This window comes from Triticum dicoccoides, chromosome 3B (genome assembly GCF_002162155.2).
Source record: "Triticum dicoccoides isolate Atlit2015 ecotype Zavitan chromosome 3B, WEW_v2.0, whole genome shotgun sequence".
Classification (NCBI taxonomy): domain Eukaryota; kingdom Viridiplantae; phylum Streptophyta; class Magnoliopsida; order Poales; family Poaceae; genus Triticum; species Triticum dicoccoides.
Window position 1 is genome coordinate 664,571,219 of NC_041385.1, and position 13,845 is coordinate 664,585,063.

The following is a 13,845-nucleotide window of genomic DNA, read 5'->3' on the forward strand; positions in this document are numbered from 1 at the left end:
CAATTGTTTGCAGGTTTTAAAGTGTTTTTTTTTAGCATAGCATTTTTTTTAGCATGGTTTTAAAGTATTTTGGATCGGTGTTCAGCCGATATTGCTGCGCATAAATTTGCTAGAGTAAATGTTTGAGATGAATTTTGTAAGGTTTGGTCAGGGGCTTCCCCGGACTTTGTTGCTGATGTAATCTCGGATAAATAAAGCGGCGATATTTTTCCCTAAAAAAAAGCGAGATTCCCGACCGACCCGATCACAAATTCACGGTACACTCGACCCGTCTCGACGGCACCATGAGCTGCAGCACCAGCGGGCACTTCACCGACAGCGTGCTCGCCGAGGTCGTCATCACACCGCCGTACCTGTACCGCACTTTTCCGTCGAGCCACAGGTCCACGGGGAAGACCGCTGCCGTCAGGTCATCGGCCGAGGTCCCTTGGAGCACGGCCCGCACGCGGTCCGCGCAGTTCGCGGCCTGGAACGACATGGGCAGGGTGATCCGGTCGAAGCTCCGGCCGCGGTAGATCCCCTCCGCGTGCAGCAGGTCGTAGTAGACGGCCACGCGCCTGTTGGGGTTGGTGATGATCAGGCCGGCGGTGAGGTTGAACGACAGCACCGGCGGGGCCGTCGTCGAGTTCACGACGACCCGGGACGACAGCGTCGCGGCGTGGACGGCCACCTGGACCCCGCTGGGGCGGTAGATGAGCCACACGAGCAGCGCGACGACGCCGGCGAGCGCGCACGCCCCGACGAAGGCCAGGATGAAGATGCGGAATGGGCTCAGCCGGCGGCGCGGTGGAGGAGGCTGGGGCTGATCATGGTCAGGGCGGGGGGAAGCGTCGGCGGCTGCTGGCACGACGCCGACGCCGTGGGCGGGCGCGGCGCCGGCGCTGTAGCCGTAGGCGTGGATTTCTTGCGGCGGCTGCTGCATGGCTGGAGGCAGATAAGGCGACGTGACACGACTCGCACGAAGAAGATATATAGTTGGGCGACGTTGTATTTTTTTGACAGGCGAGGACGACGTTATAGAAGGGTGATACGATGCTGTGGCGTTGTTTCAAGGCTAGATACAATGCCGGTGCAACACGTATGGCAAGAATCCGACGAGACCTTCAAGGCTCGTAGCTGCAGTACAGCTGTTTTAAGTGCACGACGACAGGAGATGCCTAAGAAACTCCGGCAGCACGGACAAGAAGGACAGAGGGTACAACCGTGGAAGTACGCAGCGAAGTCTAGCCCAACTACTTGGAAATTGATAAGCGTGGATGAAATGGAGCAACGACAAGTGATAAACATCAGGAATAGGAATCAGAGTGTGAGATGCAGCAACCGAAGCTTGCTGACTGGATAATTAGTTTGCGCTGCTACTGTGTGGGGTGGGACAAGAGTTGTCCACAAGCAGAATATACTTGACAGCAAGCATAACAAACACACCCTCTCGAATCCGAGCAAGTTTGATAAACAGATACTCCCTCCGTCCAAAAATACTTGTTATCAAAATAGATAAAAAGAGATGTATTTAGAACTAAAATACGTTTAGATCCATCCACTTTTATCCATTTTGATGACAAGTATTTCCGGACGGAGGGAGTAGATAAATAGTGGGCCTTTAATCGCGTGGCAAGTGTGACAAGCAAGTTTGATAAACAGATAGTAGATAAATAGTGGGCCTTCAATATGCATACCTTGGTATGCAGATTTAACATTATTTTTTACATGTCTTATTTCCGTTTACAAGTCTAGGCTATTTACAGAATGTACCGTATACAACTGGGAACCACTATCACACAAACATGGGACTAATATACATATAGCACGTGAAATGAGGGGGCCTGAGGTGGTCAAACTTTACAGATTTCGATATTTCAGGGCATAAATAAGAAAAGAAAAAGGTTAATGTTACGGGCACTCACGTTGAGCTGCGACTCGCTTCATCATTCATCATCCCTTGAAAACTTCTGGCCAACCAGATCGCCGTTTCTCGCGGGGACACCTTAGCCTTCCCGAACGGCCTCAGAACCACCGCAAGCTCCTCCAACCTGTTGTTTTCCAGGAGATCGGCAGAAAGCTCCAAGAGCCCTTCAAGAGCCTCAGACCGTTGCCTGAAGGACTTGACATCAAGCATTTCCTTTGCTGAGGTTGCCAGTATTTCCTTTGCTGGGGTCGCCTCCTCCTTAAACGCACCGTTGGTCTCCGGAGAAGTAGAATTTGCTTCTGGGATGGCGGGCAATTTTGCCACATCTGAATTGGCGAGTTTCGGACCGATAGTATTATCTTCTGAAATGTTGGGCTTCACAGCGGCAGAACCAATAAGTCCGCAAGGTATAAGGCTTGGTGTGATGCTTCTCACATCCACTTCTTCTTTTATAACATCGCAAAGTTCGCCAACATCTCTGCTTTGGGCTTCCATTTCAGCATTCCCTACTGCCGGCTCATCACTGACGCTGAAACCGCTGGGCCTTATGACATGTATAATGTCCTCAACTGGAGGACTCAAACAAGGAACTGGTGATATCTCTGATGAATGATTGACGGAATTGGATCCTTTGTCCAATGCAATTGTTTTAGTTGCTGAAGCATCAGGAGCAATGTATGGTACTGATGAGAGCAGTTCTTGTACTGTGAACTTATCTTCCTCACTCTGTACAGTGATAGTGGGAGTGCTCTGCACCATCTTACTGCAGGGAATATCATCCTTGCAAATAAATTCTTGCACATTTGTATCAACAGATGGGTCCAAGGCTGAGCTTACACTACTATCATCATTACTAGCCATACTCTTCTGCAAATTGGTGGTGTTGAGCTCTGAGCTTGGCATATCAGTTTGATCATGCTTTTGTATGGCAGTGTCCAGCGTTGAGCATTTGCAAGATGAATCCAAGTGGGTTAGTGAATCAGGTTCAGATGGTTCAGACTGCTTGGTGCTGTCAGCATAATCAATCATGGAACTGGAGCAAGCACTGCTAACTTCTTTGGTTGCTACATCTCTGGGTGGAGCACATTCCGCCTGTGAATTGCCAACTTTCATTTGATTACCCCCCAGGGGGCTTGGAGGAGCCATTAGAACACCTGGAAGCTCAGTAAAAGCATTTTTTGGACTATGGACAGGTCGAGAAGGGCTTTTTGCATGCTCTATGGTGACCTTACTGTGAGCTCGTTTTGTCCCAGTGTGCTGTGGACTCTCTGCTCCCATTTGTCTACGGGGAGGGAAGCTGGTGCGTCTACTAAAACTGAGTAGAACCCTATTCTTGACCTTCCCTTCAGCAGCATCAACATCTTCAATTGTCTGCTTGGTAGGGTCTAGCTGCTGCGGCTCATCCGCTTTGACCTTAATTTTTGGAGAATGTTCAACAATTGGCGACTGCATGACAGGATCAGAAGAAAATTAGCAACAAAAAAAAGGTGATTCAGCACAAAGAAATGATTAATCCTCATTCCTCACCAAATGCTTCAGGGGAGGAGATGCTTGTATGTGTTTCACAGTATCACGGTTGACCTTTGCTGGTGCATGTGGCGTCACTTCACTAGATTTTACACTGGAGGAAACACTGTTATGCTCTGAATCATCAGACAAGAGCTCTCTGTGACTAGGTGAATGTAGCTTTACACGGCTAGCTCTCAAAGGTGAATTGTTTACCCTGAGCTTACTAGTCTCCTCTCTTAGAGTTGTTAGTATCTTCTTGATGATTTTTGGCTGCTTACTCCCGTATTTGGGACGCTGATCAACATGTATGGATTTAGGTGAGTCTTGTCTCTCCAGTTCAGGACTATCAATGTCCTTATGGCTTTTAAGATCACGTGGTGTTGAACATGTTTTAACTGACGCATCATCAGTAGCTTCAGCACCTTCAGTACCAATGGTGGTGTTGTTGGAACTTGTAGCTAGCCCTGACGTGTTTCTTTCACTTGATTGTATACTGTCCAAATCACTGCCAGTGCCAGAAATGCTGCTACATTGGCTCCCAGACATGCTCCTCCGACTGCTCCGTGAACTGGTAATGGATTTCCCTGGTGATCGCATGGGATGCGGTACAGCGGTAAATGCGCGGTGCTGATCAACATAAGGTTGCAGATATGGATTTTTCAGAATATCAGATGCCTGTTTACAAATAGTAATAAATAATTAATGTCAGAATCGAGTAAATTTGGTAAACAGGGATTGTAGTGAGATTCTATGCGCATAGTAACTTACAGTAGGCCGGTGTTCAGGATTCTTCCTCAACATGCTTTTGATAAGCGTTTTCCTGCAAGCAACGGCCAAAGGGGAACCTTTTAGCTAACAATGGACTAGGAAGCTCATCAAAATATGACAATAGAACAATGATGTTTTGTAATGGGATAAAACGTGCTGCATTTTCCAGCAGACATCGCTTGACTTTGAAGAAGTTGAAAGACAACGTATCTAAGAATTAAATGGTAGGTTTAGAGAGGATAGAATGGTCCATAATATGACAACAACAGATATGACAATAGAAGTCTGAAATTACTTTAAACAAGAGTGATAAGGAAAACCAGAGTACCAGACTTCCATGCATGCCTACAACTCCCTCCGTTCCTAAATATAAGTCTTTTTACTACATACGGAGCAAAACGAACAAACCTACACTCTAAAATACGTCTATATACATCCGTATGTAGTCCGCATTGAAATCTCTAAAAGAACTTATATTTAGGAACAGATGGAGTATATGTAGCATGAAGGTGCACTTACATAGATGGAGAGTAGCAAGTAGGTATAGGGCCAATGGAGGAGCGATTTATTTTGCTTATCAGTCCAGCCATATCCTGAAAGGAGCAAATTTAAGCACAAGTAAGCTTTTACGATTTCGAAACCAATAACGCCATCACAATGGTAAACTGTATTCACTAGTATGAACATTTAAGGGAAACCAATTACGCCATCATAATGGTAAACTGTGTTGACTGTATGAACATTTAAGAGAAAAAATGGAACAGATACTACAGTCCAGCAATTCGACAAAAATACCGTGCAGGGAAACTAATAATCAGCATCATTTTTTCCAAAGAAATCTTGACTTCGAGTTAGTTTAAGTAAACATGGATCTGCGTAAAAGCAAAATATTCATACTTAAGAGAGAGCAGTAGACCTCTTCAAACATATTTTTGAAGGTCAACAAGACAAAAGATCTGCATCATTCACATAAATCCAGAAATGAATTTCCTGGATGGATCGTGGATAAGTATGTTTCAGTATGGTATGAATATGGAAAGAAACCCATCCTTCTCTTATAGCACAATGTTAGACATGTGCATGAAAATTGCACACGTGCGCGCACACACTCACACACACACACAAAAGTCGATATTGCGAAGAGTTCTACACAGAATGAAGACATCAGTGCTTCTTAATTGTCGAGTGGTTTTCCTTAGCTGACTTCAATGAATGTGAATAGAAGTGGGGTCATACTTCCTTCGCCTAAAAGAGAATTTAATTTAGCGGCTCTTTCTAAAAGGCGTGAATGCAAATAAAAAACAATCCCTGGATAAGCCTCATGGCCGGGAGGTCTTCTTAATAGAAGGGACAAATTATTCAATGCCGATGCAAATGCCACAACCTCTCAAATGGAAGCTACCAATGATCACTCTTTCCCTACTAATAAAAGAGGCTGGAAGCCATACGGTCCTTACATTGGGTTCGTGGCCATTTGTAATGCCACAAGAAAGTGCACTTGAGGTTTTCTATATGTTCCATTCTGTTTGTTGATAGCAACTACATGCTTTTTTGAAGTATTCTAGTAAATCTTATCCTTCTATGGGGAGTCGGCAGGCACTTTCTAAATACTACAAGCTATGTAGCATTGATTACAAGCTATGTAAAATCCATGGAAATATAATTACTGCTAGGTAGGAGATCGTAGTGATATAAGAACATGAGCTGATAAGAACTCACAAAAGCCTTGAAAGCAGGTCGATGAGCAGCCATCTCATACATACAACATCCTGTACAGATATATACCAGTTAAAAACTAGGCTATATGACATTGCTTTTTAGAAACAAGGTTTATAAATAAAGCCAAATGGCATAAATTTCCTAAAGTATCTCCATAAAAGTAGGTAGTTACCAAGAGACCATATGTCTGACTTGAATCCATAAGGAATGTCGGTAAGAAGCTCTGGGCACATGTAATTTGGTGTCCCAACAACCTAAGAAAGCATCATGCTAACATATTAGATTCAGGGAATAAAACAGAACATGATTAATCAGTATCTGTATATGAGATAGAAGGATATCACAGAGAAGTTTACCGAAGATGTTAGATCATCTGCCTTTAAGGTCTTAGCAAGGCCAAAATCCCCTACAAGTAAACTAGAGATATTTAAACTCCAGCAATGAAGCATTGCAGAGTGCAGACGTAATAATAGATAAGAGTTATTTGAGTCAATGTGAGGCACTAACCAAGACGGATGTCATGATCTTTTGTGAGAAATATGTTTGAGCACTGCAGAAAGGACAAGGACATGCTATATATTACTGGTTGCTTGATGAACTAAATGACAGCATCATCCCTGTTTGTCACTTACCTTGAGGTCCCGGTGCAAAACATAGTTCGAATGCAAGTAGTCAACAGCTAGAGCCAATTGAGCAAACCATCTCAGCAGTTTCTGATGGTTGTTCACAACAGTTAGCACACTTCTGAATATTGCTTACCTAAAGCATGAAACAAAAGGAGTTGAAAAAAAATCGTAATAACCTCTTCTGGGAAGTATGTCCCATTTGCCTTTTTCATCAGTTCAGCCCTACCAGAAAGAACACAGCAAAACAAAGAGTCAACAGGAAGTGAACAACAAAACATAATCTCCCAGACTCCCACTATCTGTAAATTACACTCACACATCGCCACCTTCGCAGTACCCCGTCACAATGCAAACGTAGCAACCCTGTAGTCACTCGCACAGAGTAAGCCAGAGGAAAGATGTAACTAACAAAACAAAAGGCAGATGTATGCATGCTCCTAGAGAACAAACCTTCTCAACCCATGCCTCCTTGAATTCAACAGTGTAAGGATGTTGAAGGCGGGCAATAAGGGCCATCTGCAATTTTTCTTTCATGTGTCAGTTCCTGAAATCGATACTAATCGATGAACCAGTAAAGCCTTACAGTTTGTGGTGCTTCACTAACCTCTTGATGAGCAGACTTGCGGCAGCGCTCTGTTTGCCTCGCGAGCCGGATTTTCTTCAGCACATACCTGCAAATCAATCATATATCAATCACCTTTCTTTAAGGTTCAGTAAAATAGTAAAAATAGAAGCAATCCTGCATCATACTTTTTTTTCTCGGTCTTGTGGTTCACCAGAATGGCGGCACCAAAGGCGCCACGGCCAATCTGCTCCATAATCTCGTATTGATCCATCCGTGACTCCATGGTGCCCAGCATCTTGAACACAACTGCCACCGCAAAATTCAATCTCTAATGCACATATCTTGTACACGACACAGTTCCGATCAGCTCCACGTCCTAGGCGATTTCTGCAAAAACATATAAATAAACAAGCATAAATCAGCCAAGATCAGCGCACGCCTTGCGTTCGAATTGATCAAACCCCTATTTGTTTCTGTATTTTGCAAGGGAAATCCTAGCACCTAATTAAAATTAGAGAAGAAACAGTAAACAGCTAGTCACATACTATCATCTGGGCACACAAGTCCGTGGGCGGAGTTTAGCGGCTGTACTTGGCACAGGAAAAAGAGTAGAAAGCCATTTTCACGCGGAAAAGCGAGAAGTTGGGCAACTGTACTACCGCGCAGTTGGCACCAACCGCCACTGGCCGGGACAGACAGGGACCTTACGGCGGCACCGCTACGCCGGCATTGGCCGGCACGGGCGGGGACTGCTCCGGCCACGCTGCGGCCGCTCCCCGGCGGCGGCGGCTGGGCTCCGATTCCGGCCGAATCCGCCGGCGGCGGGATAGGGCGGGGCGTAGCGGCGTGTCGTCTCGTCGCCGACGCCTATGCCCTCCCACGCCGGCCGCGTCCGAGCTCTCGGTGCTCCTGCGGTCTCGGCTGCTACGCCGCCCCCTCCGGTTTGGGATTCTGATTACTGTTGCCTGTTGGCTTCGCTCTTGCTTCTCTCTCTCCTCTTTGTTTGTTTGTTGTGGTGTGCTTTCGGTTATTTAAATCGTCAAATGGGGGAAGTGGGAGCGCCTGCTTATATACGACGCCATGGCCGCCAGTAGTGATTAGTGAAGAGGGATTAACACTTAATTAGTGTAGATTATTTATGTTTATTTACAACAGTTTATTGCTAGAGTACAGTGGTACGCCTAATTTGCAACAGTTTATTTATGTTTGTACTAATGACGACATAATATCGAATTAATCGCTCTCATCAGCATTAACCCCAAATATCCGTACTGATTTGATGTCCAAACCGAAAGCGGTTTCCGTCATCCCGCACCCAATTCTTCATTTCCACCAGATTTTTAAATCGTCGTCGTCAAATTATGGTCTAGACTGCTACACACCACGTAGTGTTACAAATTAATTGAGGGCCTGATATATATCATGGAGCATGATTAGATTTGGAGGTCACATCACGATGTGTTTCGTGCCCGTGCCCGTGCCCGATGATTTATAAATCCGCACCGCACGTCTCGCTTGCTATGTGCAGCCAAAGCACCCACACATTTCCTGACGGTTCCTCTTTCTTTAGTTTCGCGTGCGTGTGAATGATGCTTTTTGGCTTCGCGGGAACACTTTGGCGATCCAAAAGGAGCCGATAAAAACTTATCCTGTTGCGGTCGAGAAAAAAGAGGGCCTATTAATGGCAAGAGGAGAGGATGGTGAGGTGATGGTTCAACGGTCCTGTTTGGATCATGGAGTTAGAGCTAGTTTGGGTTAGTTGGGCGCTCAAATAACCCAAAAGTATTCAAACAGGGAGGGTTAAGTGAGTTAATTCCATCTAACTCAACTATCTCGGTGGAGAGGTGCTTATTTGGATTAGAGTGGGTTAGCAAATAACTCTAACTCTAACTGTGTTAGAGTATCCAAACAAGGCCAACGTCTTCGTTCTTGGTTGGTTGGTATGGTCGGTCTGCGGCACTGTGGCTTTATACAATTCCAAACAAGCTTTTGTTTCTTGCCACCAAATACCTGGTGGTACGCGTAGACGAATGCTGACGAGAAGCGATCCTATCTTTAGGTTTGAATTATGGTTGTGTGCATCGTAGGCAAGAGCTATTCCTTTTTTAGCACATCTTCAACGGTAACCCGTAAAAATTCTCCCGCATCCGTTCGAGGATAGGGGGGGCAGTCCACGAACATGGATGCGGGAGGTTTACATCCAACGCTAGTCGCATATATTTCAAACTCCTTTTTAACAAACTGCATGAAATCATGCAAACACGACCGGACTTTGTACAAACATGACGGATTTTATACAAGCCGGACGAGAACGATTACATTTTGAACATATTTTCAACTAAAAAGTTAAAACCATGTGTACGTACAGTCACGCGGAGCTCCACTCCCACGAGACGGATACACTGTACTAGTCTATGGCCGACCGCAACTTGTCTTCCCCATGTCCGACAACCCGGAATAACCGGACTGCCGGTAGCCCCGGAGGCATGTTCTTCCCCCATATCTTCCCTATGTCCGGATGTGCCACTCATCGGTGTGGCAAAGAGGGTGCTTCAGCCGGAGGGAAAGGGTGCTTCTGTGGAGCTCAGGCGGGTGCTCAGGATGGTCTGAGATAAAGGAGAACCGACCGGGTATCCGGCGGTGGCCTTCCTGGAACCACTGTCTAGGCAACAAAAGTGTCGCTACTCCTATCCAAATGATGAAGGGATACTCATAGTCTGGGTCTAATAACAAACAGACCTCGCAGCCATACCTAACATCTAAGACCTGAGGTCCCAACCATGACGCCTGCCGGGTATGGGCACCCACCAGTCCGGCGTGCTCCTCAACCAAGACGCCTGCCGGGTATGAGGCCGCCGTAGCCACCTGCCACCAATCCATCTTCAGAGTTGTACTGCTGCATGAACCTTGCCCGGTCTAGCTGCCGCCGGCGCCACCACGACACCAGACAGCGTCGACCTCCGGCGCGAGTCCATCATCACACATCAGACGCCTAATCTCCAGAGCGTCGTGCCATCGAGATCCGACACCATCAATGTGTGTGATGAAGCACCACTCTCCTCTTGTCACCTTCAGCCATCACTTGCTCCAAAACGATGCCCCAATGAGGGAAAGCGCTACTAAGAACGCCATCATCGTCCGATCCGGGAGACCCAGATTTAGGGTTTCCCCCGGAGCATCCCGAGCCTGATGAAGCAAACTGCAACGACGATGCCTCGACAAGGGAACAACATCTAAGACGCCGCCATCGTCCGCCATGACCGTAGTCGACGCGATTTTCGTCGGCAGTTGCTCCACCAGACGTGCGCCGCCAGCGTCGCTGATCCCTTCAACCGGAGTAAGCTCCAAAACGATACCGTGAAGAGGGGTTACGATGCAAAAGCACCGCCATCGCTCAATCCCAAGGAGATCTAGGGTTTCCCCTGGAGTTGCCCGTGCTGTCAAGGACCAGACAAGGGAAGAATCTCTGCGGATCCGCCCAGCTACCGACGAGCGGCACCCACCACTACGCCGACAACAATCCAGTGACCAAGGCCCACGCCTGGACCCAGATCCGGCCATGCCGCCGCGAACCCATCTGGTCACGCCGCCGCCATCCCTGGCGACCGCGACGCACCAGACCATGAAGCCTCCTGCCGCGGGGGAAGAGAACCGCCGAAGCGCCGCCACCACCCGCCATGGCGTCCGGCCTGGGGGCGCCGGCCCGCGCCAGCCCCATAGGAGCGGGAGGACCACAAGTCCCCGCTGCCGCCGGCAACGGCAAGGCTTCGCCTGGCCGTGCCCTTGGGCGACGGCGAGGAAGGAGGAGGAGGAGAGGTGGAGACCGGCGATGGGATCTGGGAGCCTCCCGGCCGCCACGCGGGGGGCGACGCGGTGTTCACTCGGGATAGATAGATGCACCCAAGCAATCCATAGCATAGGTAAACCTGGTTAGGTTCAGGCTAATGCACCACCTTTCTTAATCATCATCTGTCCAACAGGTTAGTGGGTAGTACTCCGTTATTGAATGGCTGTAGGACCGTCTTCTTCCTAATGGCAACTGCTGGTTACTGCTGCTGATGGCTCTCCTCCATACGTCTGTGCCACACCGACACCCGAGCTTGAATTCCTTCGAGGTAGCGATCGAGAACAAGAACACGGGAATATGCCATGATTTTGCTCCTTGGCTTTCTTGTTCTTGACCACGTTCAGAGTTCACATGATTGAGTACTGGAGATGTAGTTACTGCTCCTGACACTGTGGGATTAAATTTCCATGGACGACGAGCGTGATATCCATTCAATGGAGAAGAAGAGTCGTCAGCACAGTGATGGCAGCCGAAGCAAATAGCTCAGCTGATTCACCAGCTGTGTAGCGCTCGAGCCCTCCACCCAAGTTGATGACAAGTGGGCCCCTGTGACCAGGGGCAGGTGTGGCAGGTTGTCCATTGAGTATATAGCAAAAAACTATCACATTACAGGCTATCGTTTCAAAAAACTACCGCTTTTTTTAATCTTTCAAAAAACTACCACAAAAGTGATGGGCTGTTCCAAAAAGCCCAAATGACCAAGCAATTGGGAAATAATCCAGTTTATGACAGGTCGGGCCCGCTCCTAAACAAACCGTTAGTTGACTGTTTGTTTGACCATTAACTTACATTTGGATCCCACATGTAAGTACTCTCTCTCTCACCCTTATCTTCCTTCTCTCCCTCTTCTTCCCTATCACTCTCCCGAGCCATTGCTGGGCACCATCACGGGCTGCCGCAGTCAGCACCACACCAGGCACAGCCACGGCCACCGCCACCTGGGCCGGCCACCACCATGCTATGGACACGAAGATGGGAAGAGGGCGGCGGATGGGCAGCTCAGAGCGGCCCGCTGGTGGTCGGAGTTGAGCTCGTACTCCATGGCAGCACCCACGCCGCCGTCTCCTGCTACGCTCCGCGCCGCCGCAGAGAGGAGGTGAAGGAGCTCCGCCCCGCCGCCTGCTTAGCTCCGCGCCGCCGGACGCCACCAGGACGCGCCTAGCTTAGCTTTGCGCCGCCAGACAGCTCCACGCCGGCTGGACGCGGCTCTGCCTAGATCCGCCCAGCAGAGAGGAGGAGGAGGAGCTCCGCGCCGCCGGACAGCTCGAGCACGGGCGGGGAGCAGCCAAGCAGCACGGCCGGTTCCAGCCCGCTGCCGCTGCTGATTCCCGCCGGCCATGGCTGTCGCAGCCAGCAGCCATCTTCTCCAGGCGTGTTGCTGGCCGGCCCTGGCGACGAGCTCGCCGGCGTGGTGCTGGCCGGCTCCGGCGAGGAGCTCGCCAGCGAGGACCCGATTGCTTCTTTTTTTTCTTTCAGGGACCCGATTGCTTTATATTTTTTTCAGGGGCTTGATTGCTTTTAGTTTTCATTGTAGGGACCTGATTGCATGTCAAAAATATTTGAACCCTACCTGTCATAACATGTCAATGGTCAACCTAACGGTCAAAGATAACGGTCAACCTGACGAGTGGACCCGAGCTGTCATAATTCCATTTAAAACTTAATGGTTCAGTCACTTGGGTTTTTTGGAACAGCCCACCATTTTTGTGGTAGTTTTTTAAAAAATTAAGAAAAGCGGTAGTTTTTTAAAAATTAAGAAAAGCGGTAGTTTTTTGAAACGATAGCCCGTAATGTGGTAGTTTTTTGCTATTCACTCTTGTTTATCAGGTTAAGTCCAAGATGGACAAGACAAGCTGTCATGGTAGGCTTTAGCTATACTCTATACTTCCCATGGTAAAACCAAAAGACATGGACTCCTCCATTGTCCATTGCCGGTAGTTCAGGTCTTCAGGACCATTACGCCATTACCTCCATCTTAAACAAAAATGGCACTGACCACCAGTGATCATGTTGTCATGGTAGGTTTTGTTTGTGATAAAGCGTCCCCATGAATGTTGTGCTGAACCTAAACAATGATCGACGTTGAAGACATACACAATCATGGCCCCAGCAAAGGTTTTTTCTAGTCCTCGGAGTCATCATGGAAGTAGGTCTCTGGACACCACAGGTTCAGTGCCCGGTGCTTCTTCTCTCCAAACCGAAAAGCGGAGGCCCTTGATGAGAGGGCGTGCCTCAGGTAGTGCTTAAGCATCTAGCACTATGATCTTAGTTAATGGTTGGGCAAGTATCGTGGCACAGAATTCGTATCATTGCAATGATCAGGATGGTCATCTTTTGAAGGTAACTAGCATAAGCTAAATGCTGCAGTTCCATGGTGATCTTTCCTGAGCTCTTTAGCTTTCTGATCTCCTCATTGCTAGAACTAACTTGCTGATGCTAGTTTGAATTGAATACTGTACGAATCGTATTCGTATCTGAGGGTGGGTGTACCGTCGGGGTCGATAGCAAAGCAAGATGCCTAAATCATTTTATTTCCTTTAAAAAAAATTCTAACAAAAAAGGAGATGCCTGGTTCTTTTGTAAGTTGCCCACTTTCATACCGGAAACTCGGAACACTTGGCACCCATTTTAAAAACGAGGTCAGAGAATGATGGTGCAACCTTCACCCAGCAACTATCCTCAAAAGAAAAATCATAATACATGAGAAAGCTTGCACTGTGTGCACCACACTATTTGTTCAAGAAAACAGAGGGACGACCAAGCATGAACCCAGCGAGATCGATGGGGTGATTCAGTTCATACCTAAACGTACGAGGAAAAAAGAATCAGTTACTATGACATGAATAATTTTAATTTTCAAAGTCAAGAGTCATGCTAACTAAGTCTGAGCCTTACAAGAACACTT

At 47.7% G+C, this 13,845-nt stretch overlaps 1 protein-coding gene across 4 annotated transcripts; it reads right to left on the reverse strand.

Annotated features, from left to right (window-relative positions):
• Positions 1–1,629: 1,629 nt before the first annotated feature.
• On the reverse strand, positions 1,630–8,117 carry LOC119277698 (serine/threonine-protein kinase Nek5-like). Of its 4 annotated transcripts, none has more exons than XM_037559005.1 (15): positions 7,802–8,117; positions 7,279–7,480; positions 7,133–7,199; positions 6,979–7,044; positions 6,845–6,891; positions 6,705–6,750; positions 6,535–6,615; positions 6,410–6,452; positions 6,259–6,308; positions 6,075–6,156; positions 5,903–5,952; positions 4,703–4,776; positions 4,184–4,235; positions 3,434–4,090; positions 1,630–3,352 (listed from the first exon to the last, which is right to left on the reverse strand). In XM_037559005.1, the coding sequence occupies exons 2-15, from the start codon at positions 7,386–7,388 to the stop codon at positions 1,901–1,903; spliced, it is 2,877 nt and encodes a 958-aa protein (XP_037414902.1). In that variant the 5' UTR covers positions 7,389–7,480; positions 7,802–8,117; the 3' UTR covers positions 1,630–1,900. The 4 variants fall into 4 exon arrangements, with proteins under 4 accessions (XP_037414902.1, XP_037414903.1, XP_037414900.1 ...); XM_037559006.1 differs by having other exon boundaries at positions 7,797–8,117; XM_037559003.1 differs by having other exon boundaries at positions 7,753–8,117.
• Positions 8,118–13,845: the final 5,728 nt, after the last annotated feature.

Bases quoted from the DNA above. Each gene is read 5' to 3' on its own strand.
- LOC119277698 (XM_037559005.1), bottom strand. From the start codon at position 7,388: ATGCTGGGCACCATGGAGTCACGGATGGATCAATACGAGATTATGGAG. The intron at 4,777-5,902 runs GTGAGTTCTTAT...TGCTCCTTTCAG, and splicing joins GACCTGCTTTCAAGGCTTTT to GATATGGCTGGACTGATAAG. The intron at 4,091-4,183 runs GTAAGTTACTAT...ATTTGTAAACAG, and splicing joins ATCCTGAACACCGGCCTACT to GCATCTGATATTCTGAAAAA.